Raw genomic sequence first — 21150 nt, 5'->3', positions numbered from 1 at the left:
AGGAAAACAGGAGATGTCCAGGATGCTGAATTTTTCTTGCCAGTACCAGATCCGTTGCTTGCATAGTGCAGTCATAGAATCTTGGCATCCACAGAATGTAGATTAAACATATGTTACTGCACTGTTGGATGAAATTAGGCAGGTCAGGGTCATCGCTGGGATAGTCTCTAGTAGATGTAAAGCAGAATCTGGTGGAACATGGGAGGAGCTGGACTTTACAGTCTCTTTCTTGTGGATTAGGCATTGATTTTGAGCCTTATCACTGTAAATGATGAAGGCTGTATAGTCAAAATCAGTCTCCCATCTCTCTCCTCTTCCCTGTCTGCTGCCTCTGTGCCATTTGGACGAGAAACGTAATTTAAGTGGATTGCAGGGCTTTGCTGATGGTGTGTTATGGGGTTTCTCTCTGTTCTCCTGGCTTTCTTTCCCTCTTGCTTGCTTGAGGTCCTGTTCAGCATCAATTATTTCTCCTTGGGTAGACATTAAAATAGCCAACAAGTTAAACCCAGATTTGTCAAGTTCTAACTTAAATATCCGCTGTGGTGATTTTAGTGTTCTCAATTGGCTGGAATTACAAGGGAGTGTAATTATACCTTGACTTTATGGATTTGCCTCACGGCTCGTTTATTTGAAACTGCTTGGGAGGGTGGCTGGTTTTGCTAAACGGATTCCTCTACCAGCCAACTTTTTGAAATCCTCCCAGGCAGGAAACTAGAGGTCTTCTCCTTGGCCCCTAGACCTCCCCAGCAGTGCCGCTGTAGCTGGCTTGATACAGGCCCAAGGTTTTGTGTCCTCTGGGTGGATGAGAAGCAAGTGTAGAGCAAACAGTCCTACCCTGTAGCTATGGGAAGTGGCCACTTCAGGGGCAAATTTCAAACGTTCCAGGCTACATGACAAGTGGGCGATGGACAGCTCTGATCCATAGGACGAAATCTGCTGGGACACCCTTTTCTGTAAACTTAACAAAAATGAATTATTATGCTCTTACGAAGTTCCTGGTGAGTTTGGTTAGGGTTTTTTTCAGGGAAACTTTCCAGATGGCACTGTCCTGTGTTATTTAATAGGAGAGGGGATGCCATTTGGATTTCCCCAAACCCAGACTGTTTTATACCAGGCCTGTTCATTCTTTCCTTATCCTCAGGACCCTACCTGATCAGTATTTTGTGTGAGAAGGATATCCCCACATCCCGCTTTTCAAATACATGACCCAGCAATCTTGGAGGCTGCAGGGGCACAATCAACTCTTCCCCCCAGTAATTTATGTCTTGATGTTTTATGTTACTGATTTGGGGACAGTAGAAATGTGTTCCCCTTTTCTCCTTCCTGCACTCTCCTATCCTCATTTTCTTTTCTTGGGCCATCATTCGACCATCTCGGTAGATAGCAATCAACCTTGTCATAACACACAGGAGAAATAAGTTTAGATATTATAATATTTGAATTAAGAATGTAATATTTTTAAATGCAAGCTGATGCCAAAACATTTAAGATGCTTCACAGCTTTTGCTATTTCTAATAATGAAAATAGTTAATACATTATATAACTTAATTCATATTGTCAGGTTTAGAAGACATGATTGTAGACATTTTAAGTGGGGGAGGACTGGGAGGCAAAATGAAAAGTTGGGTAAAAGGCAGACATTTTAAAAGGAAATGCTGCAAAGAAAATCACCTGATTGTGTGTGTGTGTGCATGCACACACAAATGTACAGTTTACACAAAATTTGCTTACTTGGGCAGTGACCGTATCCTGTGGAGGGATTTGTCATGTCTCTAAATTGTGCACTAGAACTCAGATTTACTTTGAAAAAACCCTCCAATCTACTGTATTAAAAATGACAGAGGTTAGGGACAGATACAACAATTCTTTTGGTCAAACTGAAATGGAAACTGACAGAAAATCATTTTTAGCACCTAGTGCAATAAATATTATGAAGAAGACATGTTCAAGAGAGATTAGGTGCCCCTCTCAAGGAGAGAGGACAAGAATTCACTAAACAAGAAGTATTTGCAACTTGGAATCACTCATCATGAATCAGAATTATTCACTGTACAGGAGAGGAAATAATCTCCTTTCTGAGAAAAAATAAAAACAAAAAATGGAGAGGTGACCTGAGCAAGTGGGAAAATGGGAATTGAAGTGCTCAGAGTCAGCAAGAAAAAGAGTTTGTTAGAGATTGCAAAAGAGATGATGTCTGTTCTGAATTGATGGAATGGCAGTGATGGGATATCTTTTGTTATGTCAGCCCCCCAGCTCCAGGTACAAACAAACCCTGGTCCTAAATACTGCCCAATAAAACTTTAAACTGGATTCTGAATTAGCAAAATTCGAGCTAAAACTCTCCATCCTGTTCCCAGTAACTTGCTGAGCAAAGAATTTACTGAGCCATAGTCAGTGGATTCCCCGGAAGCATCTGGTTTTGGAAAGGGAGGCATAATTTTTATGTTGGAAGTTGGGACAAAAGTGCTGAATTCAAAGCAATAGCACATATATTCTTCTTATTAGTTAAGAAATTGAAATCCGGCTTAAGTGTGACACCACCAGGCATGTAAACATCAGAATAAAAAACAATGCAGAATCCTTCTGGCTGTCAAGTTTAATTAAGTATAACAGCCCCAGTCTGCACCCTGCACATTATTGACGGGCTAAGAATTCTCAACCTGATTCTATGTTGTGCTCATGCATGAACACCGGACACTCAAATCCCTAGGAACTAATTTAAATACGAATTTTATTTGGAAATCAAGTTACCAATAGTGAAAGATTCCCCATACCCATGTCTGCTTCCTGGATTAAGGTCCAGCTCACACATTGAGACTGGTAATGAGCCTCTAGATCAGCTTTCCCCACCCCAGAGATTTCCAGATGCTGTTTCCACTGTTCCTGACTATTGATCAAGCTAGCAAGGGCTTCTGGGAGCTGAAGTACAGCTCTGGAGGGCCACAGGTTTCCCACTCCAGACATACAGGTTAAGAGGAACCTGCGAAAGAAGGATACCAGGTTGGTACAGATCCTCTGTTAGGGCAGAAGCTTCCAGATGGCTTTATCAGGTAGTCATTTGCCAGCTGCTACACCTGCTCAGAATTCTGCTCCTCATTGACACATGGTGCCAGCATTCACTTTTTGGGCCTCCTGAAGCAATTAATAGATTTGTGCTCCAAAGAGGAATAAAGAAGAATTTGTGGATACAAGAGAGAGCCAGAGAGGTCTCTTCATGGGTAGTTTTAGCAGGTGTCCAAACAAATAACTGCTACCATACCCCTGAAGCTAAGTATTTGCAAAATTTGACTTAATTAGAGCTCTGTAATAGTCTGTCAGCAAGTCTGAGGCAAACCAGTGACAGTTTTGTCTCTGCCATGGAGTGTGGGGTGGATTCTGCAAGGTGGGTGGGGGATTCTACAAGGTGCTAAGTGAAGTGTGGCCTGTGAAGAGGTTTAGGGGTGGAGAATAATTACCCCTGCTTGCCCTGTCATTACCAACCTCTGATGTAAAGTCTCCTACATTAGACAAGCACAGGATCTTGGAAGGAAGTTCAACAATATAGCTATGCTGCTAGTTCAGGTAAAAGCACATTTCTCAGATTTTGTCTGAAGAGGTTTGGTCCACTTTAATTTTAGTCATGGGTTTGCTTGCTTTAGTCATGGGTCATAAAACAGTCCAAAACAATGGTCAGTGATAAGAAACCCAATGGACTTCAAATGTCTTAGACTACAGTTTACATAATACTTGACCATTATCCATAGTGGTCGAGGCTGATTGGAGCTGTAGTCCAAAACATCTACATTGCATATCCCTGTTCTAGGTAAGTGCGTACAAAATTGTACTTGATCTGCATCGTGTTAAGAAGGCCAGAAATAATGTGGCAGCCAAGGGAATGATGTTTTGCCTATGTATGAGATCACATTTGCCACCCCTTCTTTGAAGGGCAATAGTTAAGAGCTGAAAAGTTCTGATTTCTCCTTTATTACTTTTCTTTCAGATATCATTGGGGATTCCAATCCGGAGGTGAGTTTAACTAACTTTAGTCAATAAAGGGAATTGTACCAAGAGTGTAGGCTATTACGTCATACACATGTGCTACAGGAGTAGAATATCAACTTTGCTGGGAAAAGCTCACAAAAGTTACTAGAAAGTATATTACTACTCCACTGGCAGCTGGTCAAGCAAAGACAGGGAATTCTGGCCCTTCCTTAGCAGCCTACAGCATTTCTATTATGGGCCAAAGGAGGGGGAGTCCTGCTTCTAGCAGCTTGTTTGGGTTTCTGTGCTGGGTCTAGTTTAGCTTTAGCACATAGCATATAAGATTGTGGGAATGGAGGGTTACTGGTGTAATGGTGCAGCTGATACTTCTCCAAAAGTGTTACCTCCCCCTAACTCAAGCCAGCATGTGAAGTCTAGAAACTTTTTTCTCTTTAAATGAATTTTAACATCCATGCATCATAACTATGTGTACATTGCCTTCAATTGTATAAAATTCTCTAAATATCTAAAATGGTTACTTTCCACCGAGAAGAAATTGGGGGGTACCAGGGGAGGCGCTGGGGTGTGTGCTACTGCTGAATTGCTGTCAGAAAATCAGTTGAATGAGAGCATTTCTTTTAGATGCTTCCTATTTTGCTACCATGTTTTCAATCTCTAGCCATGAGTGAAACAAAGAGAAAAACAAAATAAAACAAACCTGGGACTCCTCCAACATTGTTCAGTGTGCCCTGTGTTTATTTACACCAAGGCTGTGCAGATTGGGCTCCATTTCTATATTTGGGGAGATCATATTGATACGAGTCCCAACTTGCATAGTCTCCGAAGTCTAAGAATTGTTTAGTATGATTCTCTGCCTGTGGGAGGGAAGGAAAGTAAGATTATCTATTGATAGCACATGCTGGCTGCACTGCAGATTAAGATAATCCATGTTACAGCTACTGGATTAATTACTGGCTTTCCAGGAGAGGGTATCGACTGGAGCCTGTCCAGATGCCACTGCTGCTCGTTTGCACCAAGTATGTTTTCTGGGAATTACATTTTCCCAGCCTTGAAACAAATACTACATGGGTATTTGGCTGCCTCAAAAAAGAGGAGTCAGCAGTAGGCCAAAAAGCAGAAGTCTTGCCACTGCACAAACAAATACCACAGACAAATACACAGCTTTGCAAGCACATCCCCAGATGAAATTTATATAAGGAATAACTCATGAGTTTTTACAAGTTGAGGGATGTGGGGGCATCATGCTCCCCCACCCGCAGTCCAGAATGGTTTTTGTGCACAATTGTTGCATGTGGATAATACCTGGATTAGGGTGAATAGGGGTGTTTTCAAGATCAAGGGAAATAATGTTTGTGTGTATAGAGAAGATAGAATTATCAGAAAAAAATGTTAAATGTTGAATATTACCCTAATTCCTTGCATTGGTTTCAGAAATAAAATTTCAGCTTGACATCCACTCACCCCCCAACACTAGCATGTGGAGGGGGGGGGACCCTGCTTCCAACACATGTTCATCTCTGGCAACACAGAAATGTCAGAAATGCAGTGGTGCCTGGAATTCCCACTAGGACGGTGTTATCACATTTTAATATGGGCCTCGGTGCTTCTAATTGCTTTCAAATCATTGTTTTCCTGCATTTCCTTGATGAACCGGGCATCTGGCGTCATTGGAGAGACAGTAAAGCAGACAGCTGTGTTCAGAATTAAAAAAACCCCCTTGATTAGAACACATAAAAGGCATAAAAATTAGATTTTTCTTTCTCCCAGAAATGTTTACATCCATTAAAACAAAACCTTTCATTATTTGTGTTCTTTTGTTAAGCCAACACATCAGCCAGTATTTTTGTTTGCTGCATTTATATTGTATTTGACATATCTATTTTAATATATAGGCTGGATTTGCATGTCATGCTAAGCCACCCTGTGAAAGAGCTACATAGCGTGGAGCAACCAGCAGTGAGCCTGACAGGCAATTGGGCTCACTGTGGCTTGTTCTCCCCCTGCTTCCCCCTCTGTCCTCCAGCTGTCCTTCCTGGCATTTCCCTGCTCTGGTCTCTACCCCGTTTTGTTGGCTATCCCCTTCAGAGCCGCAAAAAAGTACAACTGGGGTCACTTTCTTTGGACCCAGAAAATTATGCTTGTAGTTCTTTCTTCTCCTCTTTGTTGTTGTCGTCGTCTTGGTCAGTATTTCTGAGTTGACTTTTGGCTATCTGATATGGGGAATCTCGCCTGGTCAATTGCCTTGTTTGTTTCAGCTGTCCAAAGAAGCAGTGAAGTATAGGAAACAGATTGACAAGTTGAGATTACGTATAGGCAAATTTGCTCACAGTTGCCAGGGGTAGATTCTCTGTCTGTCAATTGAAAAGCACTTCCAAACAGGAAAAACTGTCAGAGCCAGGGGACAAGATCTCCCCCTTGTCATCCTCTCAGCGTCCTCCACATTTCCAACACTTGCGACTCAAGCTATTTAAGAAAGGGGATTTTAAAATGCCCTGTCCCCTTTGGGTTCCTTTTGAGAGCACTTACTGCTGTGGTTACAGCAATTCACTGCCATTCCTGAGAAAACCCCACAGAAATATAGTATACAGAAACTGAATGTCTGAAAAATAAATGGCGGGAATTTTTACATACATTTGAGGGGTGGGTAGCAAATGGAGGGGAGATCTGTTGCATGGTGCAGGAGTTAATAGTGGTAAACAAGTTTCCCCTGCATTATTTCTCGACTACTTAATTTGCATAATTTTCCTGGTCAAAAAAGGGTTAAGGAGTGACAGTCACTTCAGAATGCTGCCTGGGCATCCATGGAGGGGCTATTACTGGCAGTAGCATGGGTAAGATTGGGAAGAGCGGCAGGGAGCTTTGCTCCTCCGACCAGGCAGCTAACTAGCCAATTGATACAACCCACAACAAAAATGCACTCCGGGTTTGGATGACTCATTGTGGGTCATCAACTCATTGTGGGTCAAACAAAACCTTGAATAAGCAATGGATTGTCAGGATGGCTGCTTGCCCCCAAAATAAGTCACTTTGGGGGAAGCAGTCTGGGTTCCAATGATGCAATAATCCACCATAGCTAGTTAGCCAAATTGGGCCATCGTGTTATGCAAACCAGGTCACGAGTCCACTGGCACTCTTGTATTGACAGGCCTATAGGGAATGCAGACTATAGCAGTTAGAATAGCTGTGAAAGCCTGCTATTTTAAAAGTAACATTGGTGTGTATGGCTGTATATACAATGAGTTGCATCTAAAGGCATTAGTTTTAATCATTTTTTTAAAGTTAGTCTTGGAAAGCTGGTCTGAGTATCACCCCCTTGCCTCACTTAGGAAGTACAATGCATCACCTGCAAAAGTGGCTGGTATTCAGTGACAGTTGGTTGACATGGAGGTGGGGGTGTTGGTTTATTTTTTCTTAGGGGGTGGACAAGGCATTTGTTTGTTTCTGCTTTAACCAAAAATTCTTCCCACTGCTTCAAGAAGTGCTTTCTAGACAAACAGCCCTTGGAAATTACATTATTTTATTAGTTATATTTATATATCTCCTTTTTTCCATTCAAGGAACATTATGTGATGATGTATTGTCATTCCTAGGGGTATTTTTGGGCAGTCATTTTTCCTCCAGGAATGCTTGAGATGGTAAAAAGACTGTTTTGTCTGAAGGCTGGGAGGATATTGCCTATGCACCAACACTTAATGCAATCTTCAAGGATAAATCTTTACTTCCTCCCAAAACCTATAGAATTGCACATTAAAGTTTTTTGGTTTCAAGGAAGCCTGAGTTGGACTAATTTAGTTTGGATCCTACCTTCTGTGTTTCTGTGTATAAAATTGTCCATCATCTGTATTCCAAGAATATTGTCTCCAGTAGTTCTTTGCTTCCTACATTTTATTTTTCCATCATGCAGGTCTCTACCTCAGCAGTACCTCTCCTGGGACTTAACTCCTGCCTCCACAAATCTATAATTAACAGTTCTCTGGGAGCCTATTTCTTAGCAAAGTTTAATGTATCTGCTAATTTTCTACCAAAGGCAGCGTATTATTTCTGTACTACACAGGAACTGAAGTTCTTTGGGCGATTCACAAAAGAAAACTTAAAACCATAAGATGTGACAACATAGTAAAATGTAATAGAAAGATCTTAAGTTTAAAAAACAATAAAACCAACTTTTAAAAACCTAGTTAACCAGCAATTGTGTAAAGATCTAAAACTGCAGTAGCACAATTTTGCTCAAATGAAGGAGCAGTCCTCTGGGAAGGCCTTATATAGTTCACACTTTATGACTTGGAAGTACCGCGCACATGTTATACGTCAACGGTTGTTGCTAAAGTCAGCATCCCTACTTCACAGATAGGAGCATGAGACTAACAGCTTTCCTTAGGCTGCAATCCCGTACATGTTTTCCTAGGAGTAAGTCCAGGAATGTGACTGGCTTCTGTATTATAGACTCTGTTGTTAGGTTGCATAACCAGTTTATGGTTGAGGTGAGATTTGAAATAGGGGCATTTGGTGCACATTTGGTAAAATGCTGCAAGAGAGAGAACAGGGTTATTTGGCATTCTTGGTATGGCATAAGATAAGAAAGCATAACTTTGGCACAACCATAATTCATAGAACTTATTTTACTGCCATAAGTTAAATTGCTGAGGGGAAATCATCCTTCCCCTCCCCCAGCACCTCAGTCTTGCATAGCAACATTCATCCAATTCTTATATTTGACAGATTTTTCCATTACCTGCACTTATATGAATGTGATCATAATTTTTAAAGTATTTATGACAGGCATCAAACAAAAATGATATATAAAAATAACAAAAATTCCATCAGTTTTGCAAATATTGTTGCACTGAGAGACATAATATGGGTGAACATTTTCATGTATGTTATCATTCCATAAAATAGGGAATATAGAAATGGGAGAATGAGTGATGTTTTATCTTGCAAGAGTTCTCTTTTTCCCACTTCATCACACCTTGTTCTCACTCCCCAACCTGAGTATCTTTCCTTTTTGAAAAGGAGAGGTGTGCATTTTTTCACACAAAAATTGCATGCTTTTCCAAGCACACACTCTAAATGAGTAATTTCCTCTCATAGCCTAGCATGAAAATTCATTCCTTTTGGGTGGGAATGCATGGTTTTGGAAGTGTGCTCTTTCAAATACAAATGCAAGCTCAGAAAATTGCTAAAATTTCTTGAAAAAGCACCAAAGAACTGAGACCTTTGAATTGCGGTGCTGGAGAAGACTCCTGCGAGTCCCTTGGACAGCAAGGTGATCAAACCAGTCAGTCCTAGAGGAGATCAACCCTGACTGCTCTTTAGAAGACCAGATACTGAAGATGAAACTCAAATACTTTGGCCACCTAATGAGAAGAAAGGACTCCCTGGAGAAGAGCCTAATGCTGGGAACAATTGATGGCAAAGAAGAAGGGGACAGCAGAGAATGAGATGGCTAGATGGGAGTCCACTTAAGCGTGAGCTTAAGTGGACTCTGGGGGATGGTGGAGGACAGGAAGGCCTGGAGGAGTGTTGTCCATGGGGTTGCGATGGGTCAGACACAACTTCGCAACTAACAACAACAACTTCTTCATAGATATATCTGAGATTGTACTGTAAATTAGCTTTGAAATCAGGCTATTGCCTATGCTTTCTGAAAAACAACAGACAGAAAACTTCACTACCAACAAACAACTCTTTCAGTTAAGTGTCTTGAGTTTGGAATTTTTCCTGTTGAAGCAATGTCTTACTGGTGTCAGAAAGCGTCATACAAATTCCACAACATTTAATATTGTTCTTTCTCAGATAACATAACACAATACTCTTTTTGTCCCATGGGGAATTGTTTCTATTCACTTCCCCAGTGATTCTGTATCACAGGGCACAGCAAAAATGTGAGAAGAAAATTATGACTCAAGTGATGTTAAGTTATTCTGCAGTAACTTGTGTGTATCTTCCTCTGCGCCTATATTTGTAGGGACATTATTATTGGAATTCAACTTTGAATAAATGGTCTTTTAATGATACTGTTATATATTGTTCAGCAGTTATCCTAAATCAAATTGAAGTCTTTTTCTTGTATAAGTGAATAGTTTTTAACTTGACAGAATATCCATATAATCCTCCAGTTAGTTACCACGACAGCATCCCTCTCCCAAATAATTTATAACCATGGCCATCAAAACTGATGTAAATAAGGGAGAACATGGGGAACGCTACATGTATATGTGCGTTAGCTCCAGTGAGCTTCATGTCTCATGGAAGCCCTACCTACTACTCTGGAAATTATGGCCACCCCAGTGTGGTGGGGTGGGGGGGGAGGAAAGGATGTGCTGCACAGGGTTAAAGTGGAAACATCCCATGCTTATTAGCAGTTCTGCTAATTTAACCATGACTTCACATTTTTCATGGCTGAATCAGTTGTCTGACAAGAACATCCATGCTGATCCTGGCTAGAACTACAACTTGAAAAGGGATTCAGATTCCCAAGCACCTCCATTATATTGGATGGCTACCTCCACCAGGTGTGTACGTGCCAAAACCACAAGGCCAAGGCTGTTACATGTGGTGCAAAGCAAGTATTTTGGTGCAATACTGGGAAACAGTAATATTCACTCATTAAACATGCTTGCTGCATAAAGCATGGGGCTGCTTGCCACACTATATTACAGCAGTACAGTCCTAGCTTAGAGGGCATATTGTAGCCAGAGGATACCTTGGAATCTATTCAGTGCTTGAAGGATGGCACTCCACTTCTTTTCAGGAGGCCATAACCATCCCACATTTTTTTCAGGCCAGCCTAATTAAATCTGGCCTAATCATTCCACTTTTTCCCTAAATGTTTGCACTCTATACACTGAAAGATTTCTGGATGAATCATTCCAGATTAATAAGTTTTTGACTCTCGGATGTTTACTTGTAACTACTATAAAGGTTTTTTTTCTTCCCTTGAATTAGGCTTCAAACACAAAAAGTGGATTTTTGTGTTAAATGTTTGCATGCTTAGTTTTGCTGCTAAGCATGATTTCCTGGGATGAAGCATCCTGCTCTTTAAGTCTAAATGCCTGTCTGTCTCCTGAGCCACTATTTTGCACCTAATTCCAGCTGGTGCACTTTAGTTAAAAAAAAAGACAAAACCCTCCTCAGAGTACTTCAGGCTGCCACTCCTGCTCTGAAGTAGACAGAGGCAATGGCTCGTAGCAAGAGAAGGAGAGATTTTCCATGTTTTGGATTTGTAAGCTATGAATCCTGATCAAGCCCAAAGTTAAAATTCCTGTAGAAGTGAGGAGAGGGTCTGCGTATTAACTTTGTTCTATATAATACATACATGCACACGGCAATTCTGCTATAGCTGTTTTCTCTCTGAGTATTGCCATCCATGTAGTTATGACAAGGATAAGTGGGAAATCATTAAAGCAGAAACCAAGAATGTAAGGCCTTTCTGTAAGAAAGGAATGGATCCTCTTTGAAGCCAGAGCAGAGTGTTCCTGAATTAATGGAGTGTGCCACGATTTCTTGGCTAAGTTCTGTTTACTCAAACATCTTTGTGCTCTTGACATGGTGAGGGGTTCTTACGTAGGTTGTAAGCAAAAATCAGAAAGGCTGGCCTGCTTTTGGATTTATGATGTGACTTAAGTTGCCGGAGATAAAGCACCAGATTGTCAATATTTATGCCTCGTTGTTAAAATATATCTTCTGTCGAGTGCTTCAGATTCCTTTTGTGGTTCAAGTGCCACTAACAAAACCGGGATCTCTTTCTTTAAAAAATTATTATGATTTTTTTTAAAAAAGGAAATAACCATTTTTCACAGAGTAGAGTGTTATACATAGAGGGGCTTAATTTGAACCAGGACTCAGGCCCAGTTCTGTTTGACAAAAATGTGTGAAGATACATACTGAAGAGCAAGTGCAAAGTGCATTTACTTCCAGGAAGCAGCTGCAGTCTGCCCTAGATATTTGGGCATCAGGGTAGAGCCTTCAGAAATGAATGTGTGGTTTTTAGGAAGCAGAGACTTTGATTCTCAGGAATTTCTCCTGAGTAAAGAAGAAGCTTGAAAGAGGGTATAAAATATGCATGGCCTGATAAAAGTGGATAGAGAGAAAACCTTTTTGCTCTCTTACAGTGCAGAAGCTGAAAGGTGAGAGATTCAGAATAGATAAAAGGAAGTATTTCTTCACACAGCACATAATTCAACTTGTGGAATTGCAACCACAAGATGTAGTGGTAGTTAGCAATTTAAATGGTTTCCAAAGGGAACCAGGCAAATTCATGGAGGATCCGGCCAGGAGAAGGTACCAGTAATGATGGCTCTGTGATACTTCCAGTAACAGAATGTGTCTGTATACAGTTGCTGGGGCACACAAGCAGGAGTGGGGATGGTCTTGTACTCATGTCCTATTTATGGTCTTCTGTAAGCATTGGGTTGGTCACCGTGGGAACAGAAGACTGGACTACGTAAGGCTAGTAGCATGTGATAATTTTGTTTTTGCTCATACGACAAACAAGTATGCTCATTCAGATTTCTGAATGAGAGCACAAGCAAGTGTCCACTGAAAATAATCTCAAATTGTTGAAGAAGTGCTTGCATTTGTCTTGTTCCTGATTCTCAATTTGATTTGTCCATCGACTGAATAACCTACGGAGCAGATTTGCACACGTTAGGGGATGTGTGCAAATCTCCAGTTCGATCACTGCTAAATTCACACAAGTTTCGCATTTGTGCAGAGTGGGTAGCAATTGCACATATCAATGAAAATTGGGCATGAGATGGAAAGCGAGATGGTGTTCGGAGAATGCCACTAATCACAAGCACAATTCATTTACCCATCCCTAAACAGGACTTTGTTCTGATCCTGTAGACCTCTTCTTCTGTTTTTAAGTCTTGTGGTTTTTGTCCAAAGGGCTTTAATATCTACTATTATTTGAGATAATAGGAATGGAAGAAAAGTTTAAGGATGTATTTACCTGCATTTATTTTATTGATATGACTTTATTAACTCCTTTCCTGCTAGAAGTCTATATAACACACATTAAATGCAGTAACAAGTAAGAAGCAGCCCAAAAAATGCACACATGCATAGCCTGTCTTGATTGCTGGCATAGAATATTTTAAAGGGATATTCATTGGATTCTTTATGCGAACATTTATGAGTGTTGGTGAGAACTAAATGGACTATGCATTTGGCTGTTTATACCAATTCCAGATCAAATCAGTCAATCCTACAGGAAATCAACCCTGACTGCTCTTTGGAAGGACAGATACTGTAGCTGAAGCTCAAATTCTTTGGCCACCTAATGAGAAGGAAGGACTCATTGGAAAAGGCCTTGATGCTGGGAATGATTGAAGGCAAAAGGAGAAGGGAACGGCAGAGGCTGAGGTGGCTGAATGGGGTCATTGGGGAGCTGAGTGTGGGGTTGGGTGGACTCCAGGGGATGGTGGAGGGCAGGAGAAATGTTGTCCATGGGGTCGTGAAGAGTTGGACATGACTTTGTGACTCAACAACAACAGCCAATTACAAAATGTAAAATGAGAACTACCTCTTGAAAGGTGCCAGTCAACTTATTCCTTAATCATTTTATGTGGAGAAGGGGCTATTATTATCTTCTTAGCTTATACGAAGAGCTAACCTATTCAAGAAGAGTAAAGTTTGGAAGATCCTGTTCAGCCAGCGAATCACCTCAGATATTTAATGTTTTCCTTGGTTCCCCATATGTAAAAGCGGAATAATCAAGTTCCTCAGCTGAACAAGTCTGTTTTGAAGCAAGGCGTTGGTAAAGTGTTATGTAGGTGAGTATCAATAAGCCAAATGAAACTCCCAATATAGCATATTTGGAAAATGCTGCAAAAGTGATTTTGGATATGTTTGAGGAATTGGTGGATTGGTGGAATTGATAGTTGCTTTAACATTCCAATGCATTGGTAGAAAAATGTTTGGAATAGTTAGTTTTTCAGGTGAGGTGGTAGAGATCACATACTTGTATGTATGATGCCTACTGATGTCAGTCTTTGAAGAAAACATTCTGTATATGCACAGGTGCAGTCTGGTCTATGGTCCATGGAAATTCATATCCTATAGAACTAAACTGTGACATTCAAAATAATGTTCAGGTCTTATGCATGCTAAGCCCTGGAACCATATCTTTTTAATGTATTTTCAGCTTTCAGCTAATTGAACTCCCTAATTCTTCAATGTACTCTCTTTCTTGAGAGGGGAATGAGGTCAAAGCACAAAGTGTAGGGGAATTATTTGGGATAAAATTAGAGATGCTAAATGTATAGCAGTTTAGGCACTTTCAAAGAAGTTAAAAACATAAGAGGCCCTGAAATTTTACACATGTGAGCATTTAAGGAAATACTAGAATCAGTGGGCAGCCCTTTAAAAACTCTGGTGTGCAGCTTCTGTGGGGTCACGAGTGCTTGAGCTGTGGGTTTTGGAAGCAGAGCACATGCAGCAGAGGTGGTGTGGCACTGCTGCTTTCTGTTTGATTGTGAAATCTCAGGGGCTACTTAAATGAGCACACAGCCCCACTATTATTCCATGTTCATGATGAACTAGAGAGAGGTGAAGAAATGGCCCCTCTGGGGATTCTATACATGATATATTGCCTCTACATAGCATCACCTGAGCCTTGGATTAACACAATGAGAGAGACTAGGGAACTCTAAAACCTTCACACTCGTGCTGAGCTTTAAGCAGATACTGCCCAAATGCTATTAAAATTTCCTTTGTCACCATGAGGGCTAGAAACTTCCATGTATGTTTTGTAAAATGTTGGTTGTGGCAGTTTAATCTTAACCAAAGGAAGCAGGCTGAATCTTGATAAGGAAGGAAGATTTGTGGCGATGGCTTCAAACAAAGGCACCTTCATTTGACAGCTATAGCACATGTGGGAGCTGGACTCACAATGTGTCTCTTCCCTGTTTCTCCTGCTGTGGAATACATCCTCATGATTTTCTGTTGTTGCTCTGCTGCATACCTTCTCTTTCAAAACTTGTAGTACCCAGTTTGAGAGAGTCTTTTCAGGTTTCCTCTGAGCCCACTAGATGGAATCAGGTTACAACATCAAAAATTCTTAAAGGATCTGGAGCACTGATGGGAAACCAATGGTTCCTTGCTCAGATCTATATCATGGAAACCAACCAGCTGAGCTAACCTTTTGTTTGCACCACTCAGCACAGACAAAGACTTGGCCCTTTTAAAGATCCTGTGTCCATTCTTGTTTGATATCCATGTTATGTGAATGTTCAGGAAATAAGAGTTCAGCAGCCTATATCCTGAAATATATGCAAGCCAGGAGGAACAATCTCAGGACAGGGCGTTGTGTCCATACAGGCTACTCCTCGGTATGCAGTTGATGAGGAATTTATCCCATTAATAAATGAGTAATCTATAATGCAGGTCTAGCACTTGGGGTCAACATCATCAGGCAGCTACTGAGACCCGCCGTCAGTTCTTTGAACTTCCTGGTCCTTTTAGCTGCTGTTGTCTGTTAATTATCTCCTTGCAGGAAGCAAGAAGGAAATATAACCTCTGCAGATCTTATCTCCCCCCACTCCCAATGTTTTCTGAAAGGTGGTATGGATTGAATGTGGCACGAGAAGGAGCAGCCACCATGACAAGGAGTAGGAGATGGGTGCTTTGGGGAAGAAATTGCATTGCAAACTTCTTGCTCAAGTGTTCTGCTAGCCTGCAATGCATGGTGCTTACATGCATATGGATTTTCACAAATAACATTATCAGCGCATCACCTCAGAATATCTGCTCAATGAGGCTACAGCCATATAAATGGAGCTGTATCATGTCTGCCCTATTTTATAGATTTCCAAATGCCCATTTGCCACTGTTATGGGCAGGCTACCCTTCACCAGACATACACTGCAAAGATAAACCTGTGCTAGTTTGTTGTGGCAGACCAACTGTGGTTCCCTTTAATGATTAACATACTTATTGTGGCAGAGCCTACATCATCCGTAGCAAAAGCAGGCAGCTGGTTGGCATTACAGCAACTGGGGCAGACTTAAGCTGGAACAGGCCTTGTGGAAGGAGCATGTCTGTTCACAGCTGATGTAAAAGGGGCACTGAGCATAAACTGCAAGTGTGACTCTACCTTGCAAATGTGTTCTCAGTTTAAAATGAGTGCCCAGTGCATGCTAAATGACATTATAATTAATAGCCTGCAAGTGCACACACAACACTGTGAAAAGAGTCTGCAAGGTGTTGTTAACGTAGCTTGTGAAAATGTCAGATTTCCAGAAAAGTGGAGCAATGCAAAAGGGAGGGTGAACCTACAGAGACAGTGCTTAATGCAAAGGGCTGTCAGAATAGGATTCCTACAGGGTAAAACATGCAGATCTGTGTGTGGTTATTAACCATGTTCTTTATGCTCTGCACATTGTTTAAACCACCAATTGTAGCAGCCTGCTCTGCATCTGGTACAGTCTTTTTGTTGAAGTCCATTTTCTTATGTGGACTTATTTTCCTGCACTGGAGACCTAGGCTGGGAATTTTTAGCCACCTATTCAGTTTTTTTCCTTGAAAGAACACAGGGCATCAATTCCTTTAAATCCCGACTTCAACCTTGCCAAACATTATTTCCAAGGAGTGCTGTGTTCCTTGCAGTTTGTTGATCTTTAACAATAGTAGATCTCTCCGCTGCCGCACACACTTTTGTAGGGCTTGGATTTCCTCCTTTCAAGGCTAGGTTTACTTTATGAACTATGCCTGACCACTGTTGACTTGCCTTTGTCACATTAGTTGCTGCTACCTGCCTCCTTCACAGACGCAAGGAAGTATGTTGTGAGATCGCAATGGAGTTAAAATCTTGACTGGTGCAAGTGTATGTGTAGGTTTTCCCTTAAACGTTCTCCCATTGTTGAGAGGAAAAGATTCGCCTTTCTTTTTCAGGCAAGGTAAAATGCTGCGCGCTGCAGCCCTCCCTACTGGCCAAACCTGGAGATTGCAACCCGAATGGAAATTACTAGGCAAGAGTGAACTGGATTATTGAGTCCCCTGCTTGACAGTTTGTCTGCCAATTGCAGTGGAGATCCCCTTTGCCTCATGAATATATAACAGGACTGCCTCTCTCATTCCCAGGGACTGGAAAACGATCAACATTCTAGAAAATAGCATGGTAATCAGGCCATCTTAAGGTCTTATGGAGGCCCCTCAGCTCAGGAAAGCTAGAATCAAAACAACATAAGCCTGCCATTAGAAAAAGAGGAATTACAAGAACATTAGTCACTTGGTATTAGCCCAGAAAAAATGGTTTATTTATATGCTTTTAAAAATAAAACAGTATTATGTTGATTAAAGCACACACCATGCATTAAAAACTGTAACTATTTTAAATAGTACAATGAAGTGAGCATTCTGATGCTAAAAATCCCTTCCAAATGTGAGTTAAATGCACAGTGGCCTGCTTTTAAAAATATTTGCTTGAAAGGACCACATATTTTGTGCTGTGCTTTCTGATCACGGAAATGCTATCTGAGGTGTGCTTAGAGTTGTGGGCCTTTTCCTTTCTAAACTTGCAAAGGGTTGTACTTCTAGTATTCTTCCCACATTCAGCTCTTCAGTTCTTTGTAATACATGATTTGAAGTTTCACTAGGAGGGGTAATTGCGTGTGCACGTGTGTGTGTGTTTATCCATACGTATAACCTGATCTTGCAAAGTTGGTCATTTTGCAATCTAATCAATATTCTTTCTGCAAACCTTTCAGCTCTTTGTTCCCTTGGTAGTTAAACCCAGCTGAACAGACTTAATGTCAGACTAAGTATGCAGTATCCCTTTGTTTTAGTTTATATGTAACTTCCATTTTTGTTTCTCTGTGCCTGTACAAGAGTTCTGTATAATCCTAAAGCTCATGCCTTGCAGTTCAGACATTAAAGGGACAATCCTGTGGAGATCAGTGTAAGTTTCCTAGCTCAGAGGCTCACACTTATCCATTGCAGTTCTTTGCCTGCCTGCTTCTTCCTCTCTGCACTTTTGCTACGGTGTCTCAAGGGGAGGGAAGGAGGGAGCAGTAGCTTCAAGATACCTCCTGGTCTTCTCAGTCTTCTCCACTAACCACTCCAAAATGATCCCTTTCCAAAGTCACTTTCCAAACCTGTGAGAGTACTGTGCTGGCTATGAGGGAGCAGGGGAGGAGAATTGGAGTTCTGATTTCCAGATCCAACATTGGAGCATGTTCTTCAGCTTCAGAGCTGGGAATCAGGGCTATCCTATAGTCTCTAAATGACCTAGTTGTAAAGGTATTGGTACTTGAAAGATGGCGCAACAGTGTGTGAATTGGGAAGTCCCTGACTTTAATCTCAGATCAGGCTTGATCTCACAAGGGTGATGCTTTAGGCCAGCAACTTCTATTTTGGCCACAGGACACTTTCTGCAATATGGAAATAATTCTGTGCAGGCCTGTTATAAGGATGGCTCCGATACTGCATTTGAATGTTGGAAGGGCACCATATGATTTCAAGCATTAATGCTATCACTCTGCTTTATTATGGGATTCAAATGGCTGCTGATGGAAACAGATGAAATGGATACAGATGGAAATGGATCCGATTCGTACTATGGCTGCTGTGAAGCAATGAGGGCTGTAGGCTCTGGCTGTGCAGTCATCTGAGTGCCTGGCATACCATTGTACCTAAGAATGTACAATATCTCACTAATCCAACCTGTAGAATTACATCTTAACAGGTGCTGGAGTCTCAAAAGTCAGCACCTTCAGTTTTTGTCTCTATTTGCCCTTGACTGTCCAGCTTCTGTGTTGGCCTTATCCCTGACTCACCTAATCATGATCTGCCTCAGCTGTCATTCAACATTTTTGAATCCGGGAATGACAAATGATTTGAGCATCATCACTCCACCTCAGGCTCACTTGGTGGCAGTGGCCAAGTCTGGGAAGCTGCCAACTATGTAGAGCTTCCAAATACTCAAGTGACACTAAGTCGGGTGCTGGGGAACATTGTAGAACAGTCCAGCACTTTGAGTGGTATCTGGAAGCCAGCCACAGCGACTAGGCAAGTGCGCAGCTAAGGGAGGGGGCGGGTCAGGGAAAAGAGGTGTTGCCCTCGGTGCCAGTGGCCCTTCTTGGGGCACCTGGAGCCTAGCAGCTGCATGGAAGTTCTGATGCAGACACCAACCCTGCTTGAAATCAAAGGTTGGCCTGCTTATCTATAGGTGTGGGTGTGCAGCTGGGACTGCATGCCAGCTGTCAAGACTGCCATTTTGATCTGCAGCCACACCCACTGCTGGCATCCTGCCCCTGATGGGTCTGCCCAGAGCCAGTTTGACCCTTTGTACAGAAATTTTGCACGCCTGTTTTATATGTCAAGAGGCAGATAAGGTGGTATTCACTGACACCACTGCACTCCAGACAGCTTTCTGGGTGTCCGCCAAGGTGCCCTATCCTTTCCACTTATTTTTAAAAATTAACCTATTTTCTACTGGCTGCTAGGATTGCTGTGAAATGGGCATCTGTCAGGCATCTGAAAATGGTGGATCCAAAGAGTTTAGAGTGCTGAGGGCCAGATACCTCCTTGTGCCTTATACTCAGTCTTTAGACAGGTTACTGATCCTTGGCCACACCTGTGTGGCATCCACATTGTAGTGGTGGTGCCCTGGACAATTTTGCAAGCTGCGGAATGTGTCCATGACCTCAAAAAAGGCTATCTTCCCTCCTATAGGCTGTTGCAGGGTAATGTTTGATTCACATTTACTATTTCATATTTTTATTCCAGTCATGAATATAGGAGAAGGGATAGCTGAGTGGCTTTGGAAGGTCAAGAAAAAAACAAGAAAAAGTAGGCCAGGGTGGGAACATTGCCACTGGAGTCAGGAAGTTCAAAAGAGTGGACTTTTACCCCACCACTTTCCAGTGGGTGCATATTGCTTCATACTCAGGATATGACGGAAGAATTGCCATCTCCATGGCTGAAAGAAGTCATGGTTATTTCAGTGATGCAGTATTTTAAAAGTAGGGAATCTGAGATCAGCTCTACTCATAATGCAGAATGCAGCCTTAAAGCCCTGTGCTGGTAGAATGGACTGCATCAATTTAGACAGTCCTTGAAGGAATCATAATTTTGAATAATCCATTAAGTAAAACTCCCAAATACCCTGCATCTCTAAACTAGTCGAATATGACTGAGGTGGGCTATTCTCCCCAATGGGATTATGTTTGTTTTCTTTGTTTGCTGTTAAAAATGTATTTACAGGCAACTTCTTACATAGGGGTACATTCCAAGATGGCATTTCTTGCCTGCAATCTGAAGTAGTACATTCCACTTCAGTGAGGAAGGGCCATGGCTCAGTGGTGGAATTTTTGCATACAAATGTTCAAATTTCAGCATCCCCAAGGAAGGCTTGATAAACACCTGCCTGAAACCCTGATGAGCCACTGCCAGTCAGTGACAATAACAATAGGTTAGATGGAGCAGTGACCTAACTCTATATAAAGCAACTTTCTACATTCTACTCATTCACCTGTTGTTGTCACATGTATAGAAAAGGACTGAATTCTGAGGTCTTCAGAAGATTCTCCTGTACTCTCTAAGCTTAAATTAAATTTCCTGGGATCTTAGAGGACACTGTGGGAGCAGTGAGGTTTCCCACTTGTGGCAGAGTGGTGGGAAATGGTGGGGAGAGCCATAGTTTCAGCCTTCTCTTGAGAAGGCTGAAGTGATGCCTGCTGCTACACCCAGCTGAATGGGCTGGCTGCACTGCCAAAAGCTACTTCCCTGCTGTCCCAAAACAGCAGGAGGGGCCACAACTGTTTGCTCAGCAGCCTGATCTCAGAAGCAGCTCCAGAGTTCTTCATGGTTCTTCACCAGCATCACTTGATGGTGGTGCCACAGCGGCGGCTGTTCTAGTTTGCGACTGTGGAAGCACTCTGCTTGTTCTCCTTTGGAGTAGACTGAGCAAAATGCAGCTCGTTCCCTGGGATTATGCTCATAGGAAGCGGTGCTAGTTAGAGTGGGGGTTGTGTTGCGCTTGGCCATCTCTAGAGGAGGTTGAACAGAAGACCTTGGTGTGGGGAACCTCTAACAGTTGCCACCAAGAGTCCTTGTGCGGTTTTTTCTGGAGGGAGGGGCTGTCATGCATGCTCACCCACAGCATTTTGGCCAGCAAGCCTATGTTGCTGCTTTTGCCAAGCAGCTCTATAGAGATTTTGGCC

General features: G+C 41.9%; 1 protein-coding gene across 1 annotated transcript in view; it reads left to right on the top strand.

Moving 5' to 3' along the window:
- The window catches only part of SKAP1 (src kinase associated phosphoprotein 1), a 345184-nt gene that overhangs the window by 16409 nt on the left and 307625 nt on the right, over positions 1-21150 (top strand). Inside the window, exon 3 of the mRNA XM_044444651.1 lies at positions 3981-4006. Coding sequence (XP_044300586.1) covers positions 3981-4006 — 26 coding nt within the window. The remainder of the gene's footprint in view (positions 1-3980; positions 4007-21150) is intronic.

The sequence above is a fragment of the Varanus komodoensis genome, unplaced genomic scaffold (genome assembly GCF_004798865.1).
Source record: "Varanus komodoensis strain SLA01 unplaced genomic scaffold, ASM479886v1 scaffold45, whole genome shotgun sequence".
Classification (NCBI taxonomy): domain Eukaryota; kingdom Metazoa; phylum Chordata; class Lepidosauria; order Squamata; family Varanidae; genus Varanus; species Varanus komodoensis.
The sequence above is the reverse complement of the archived record's forward strand: the minus strand, read 5'-3'. Positions and strand labels throughout refer to the sequence as shown.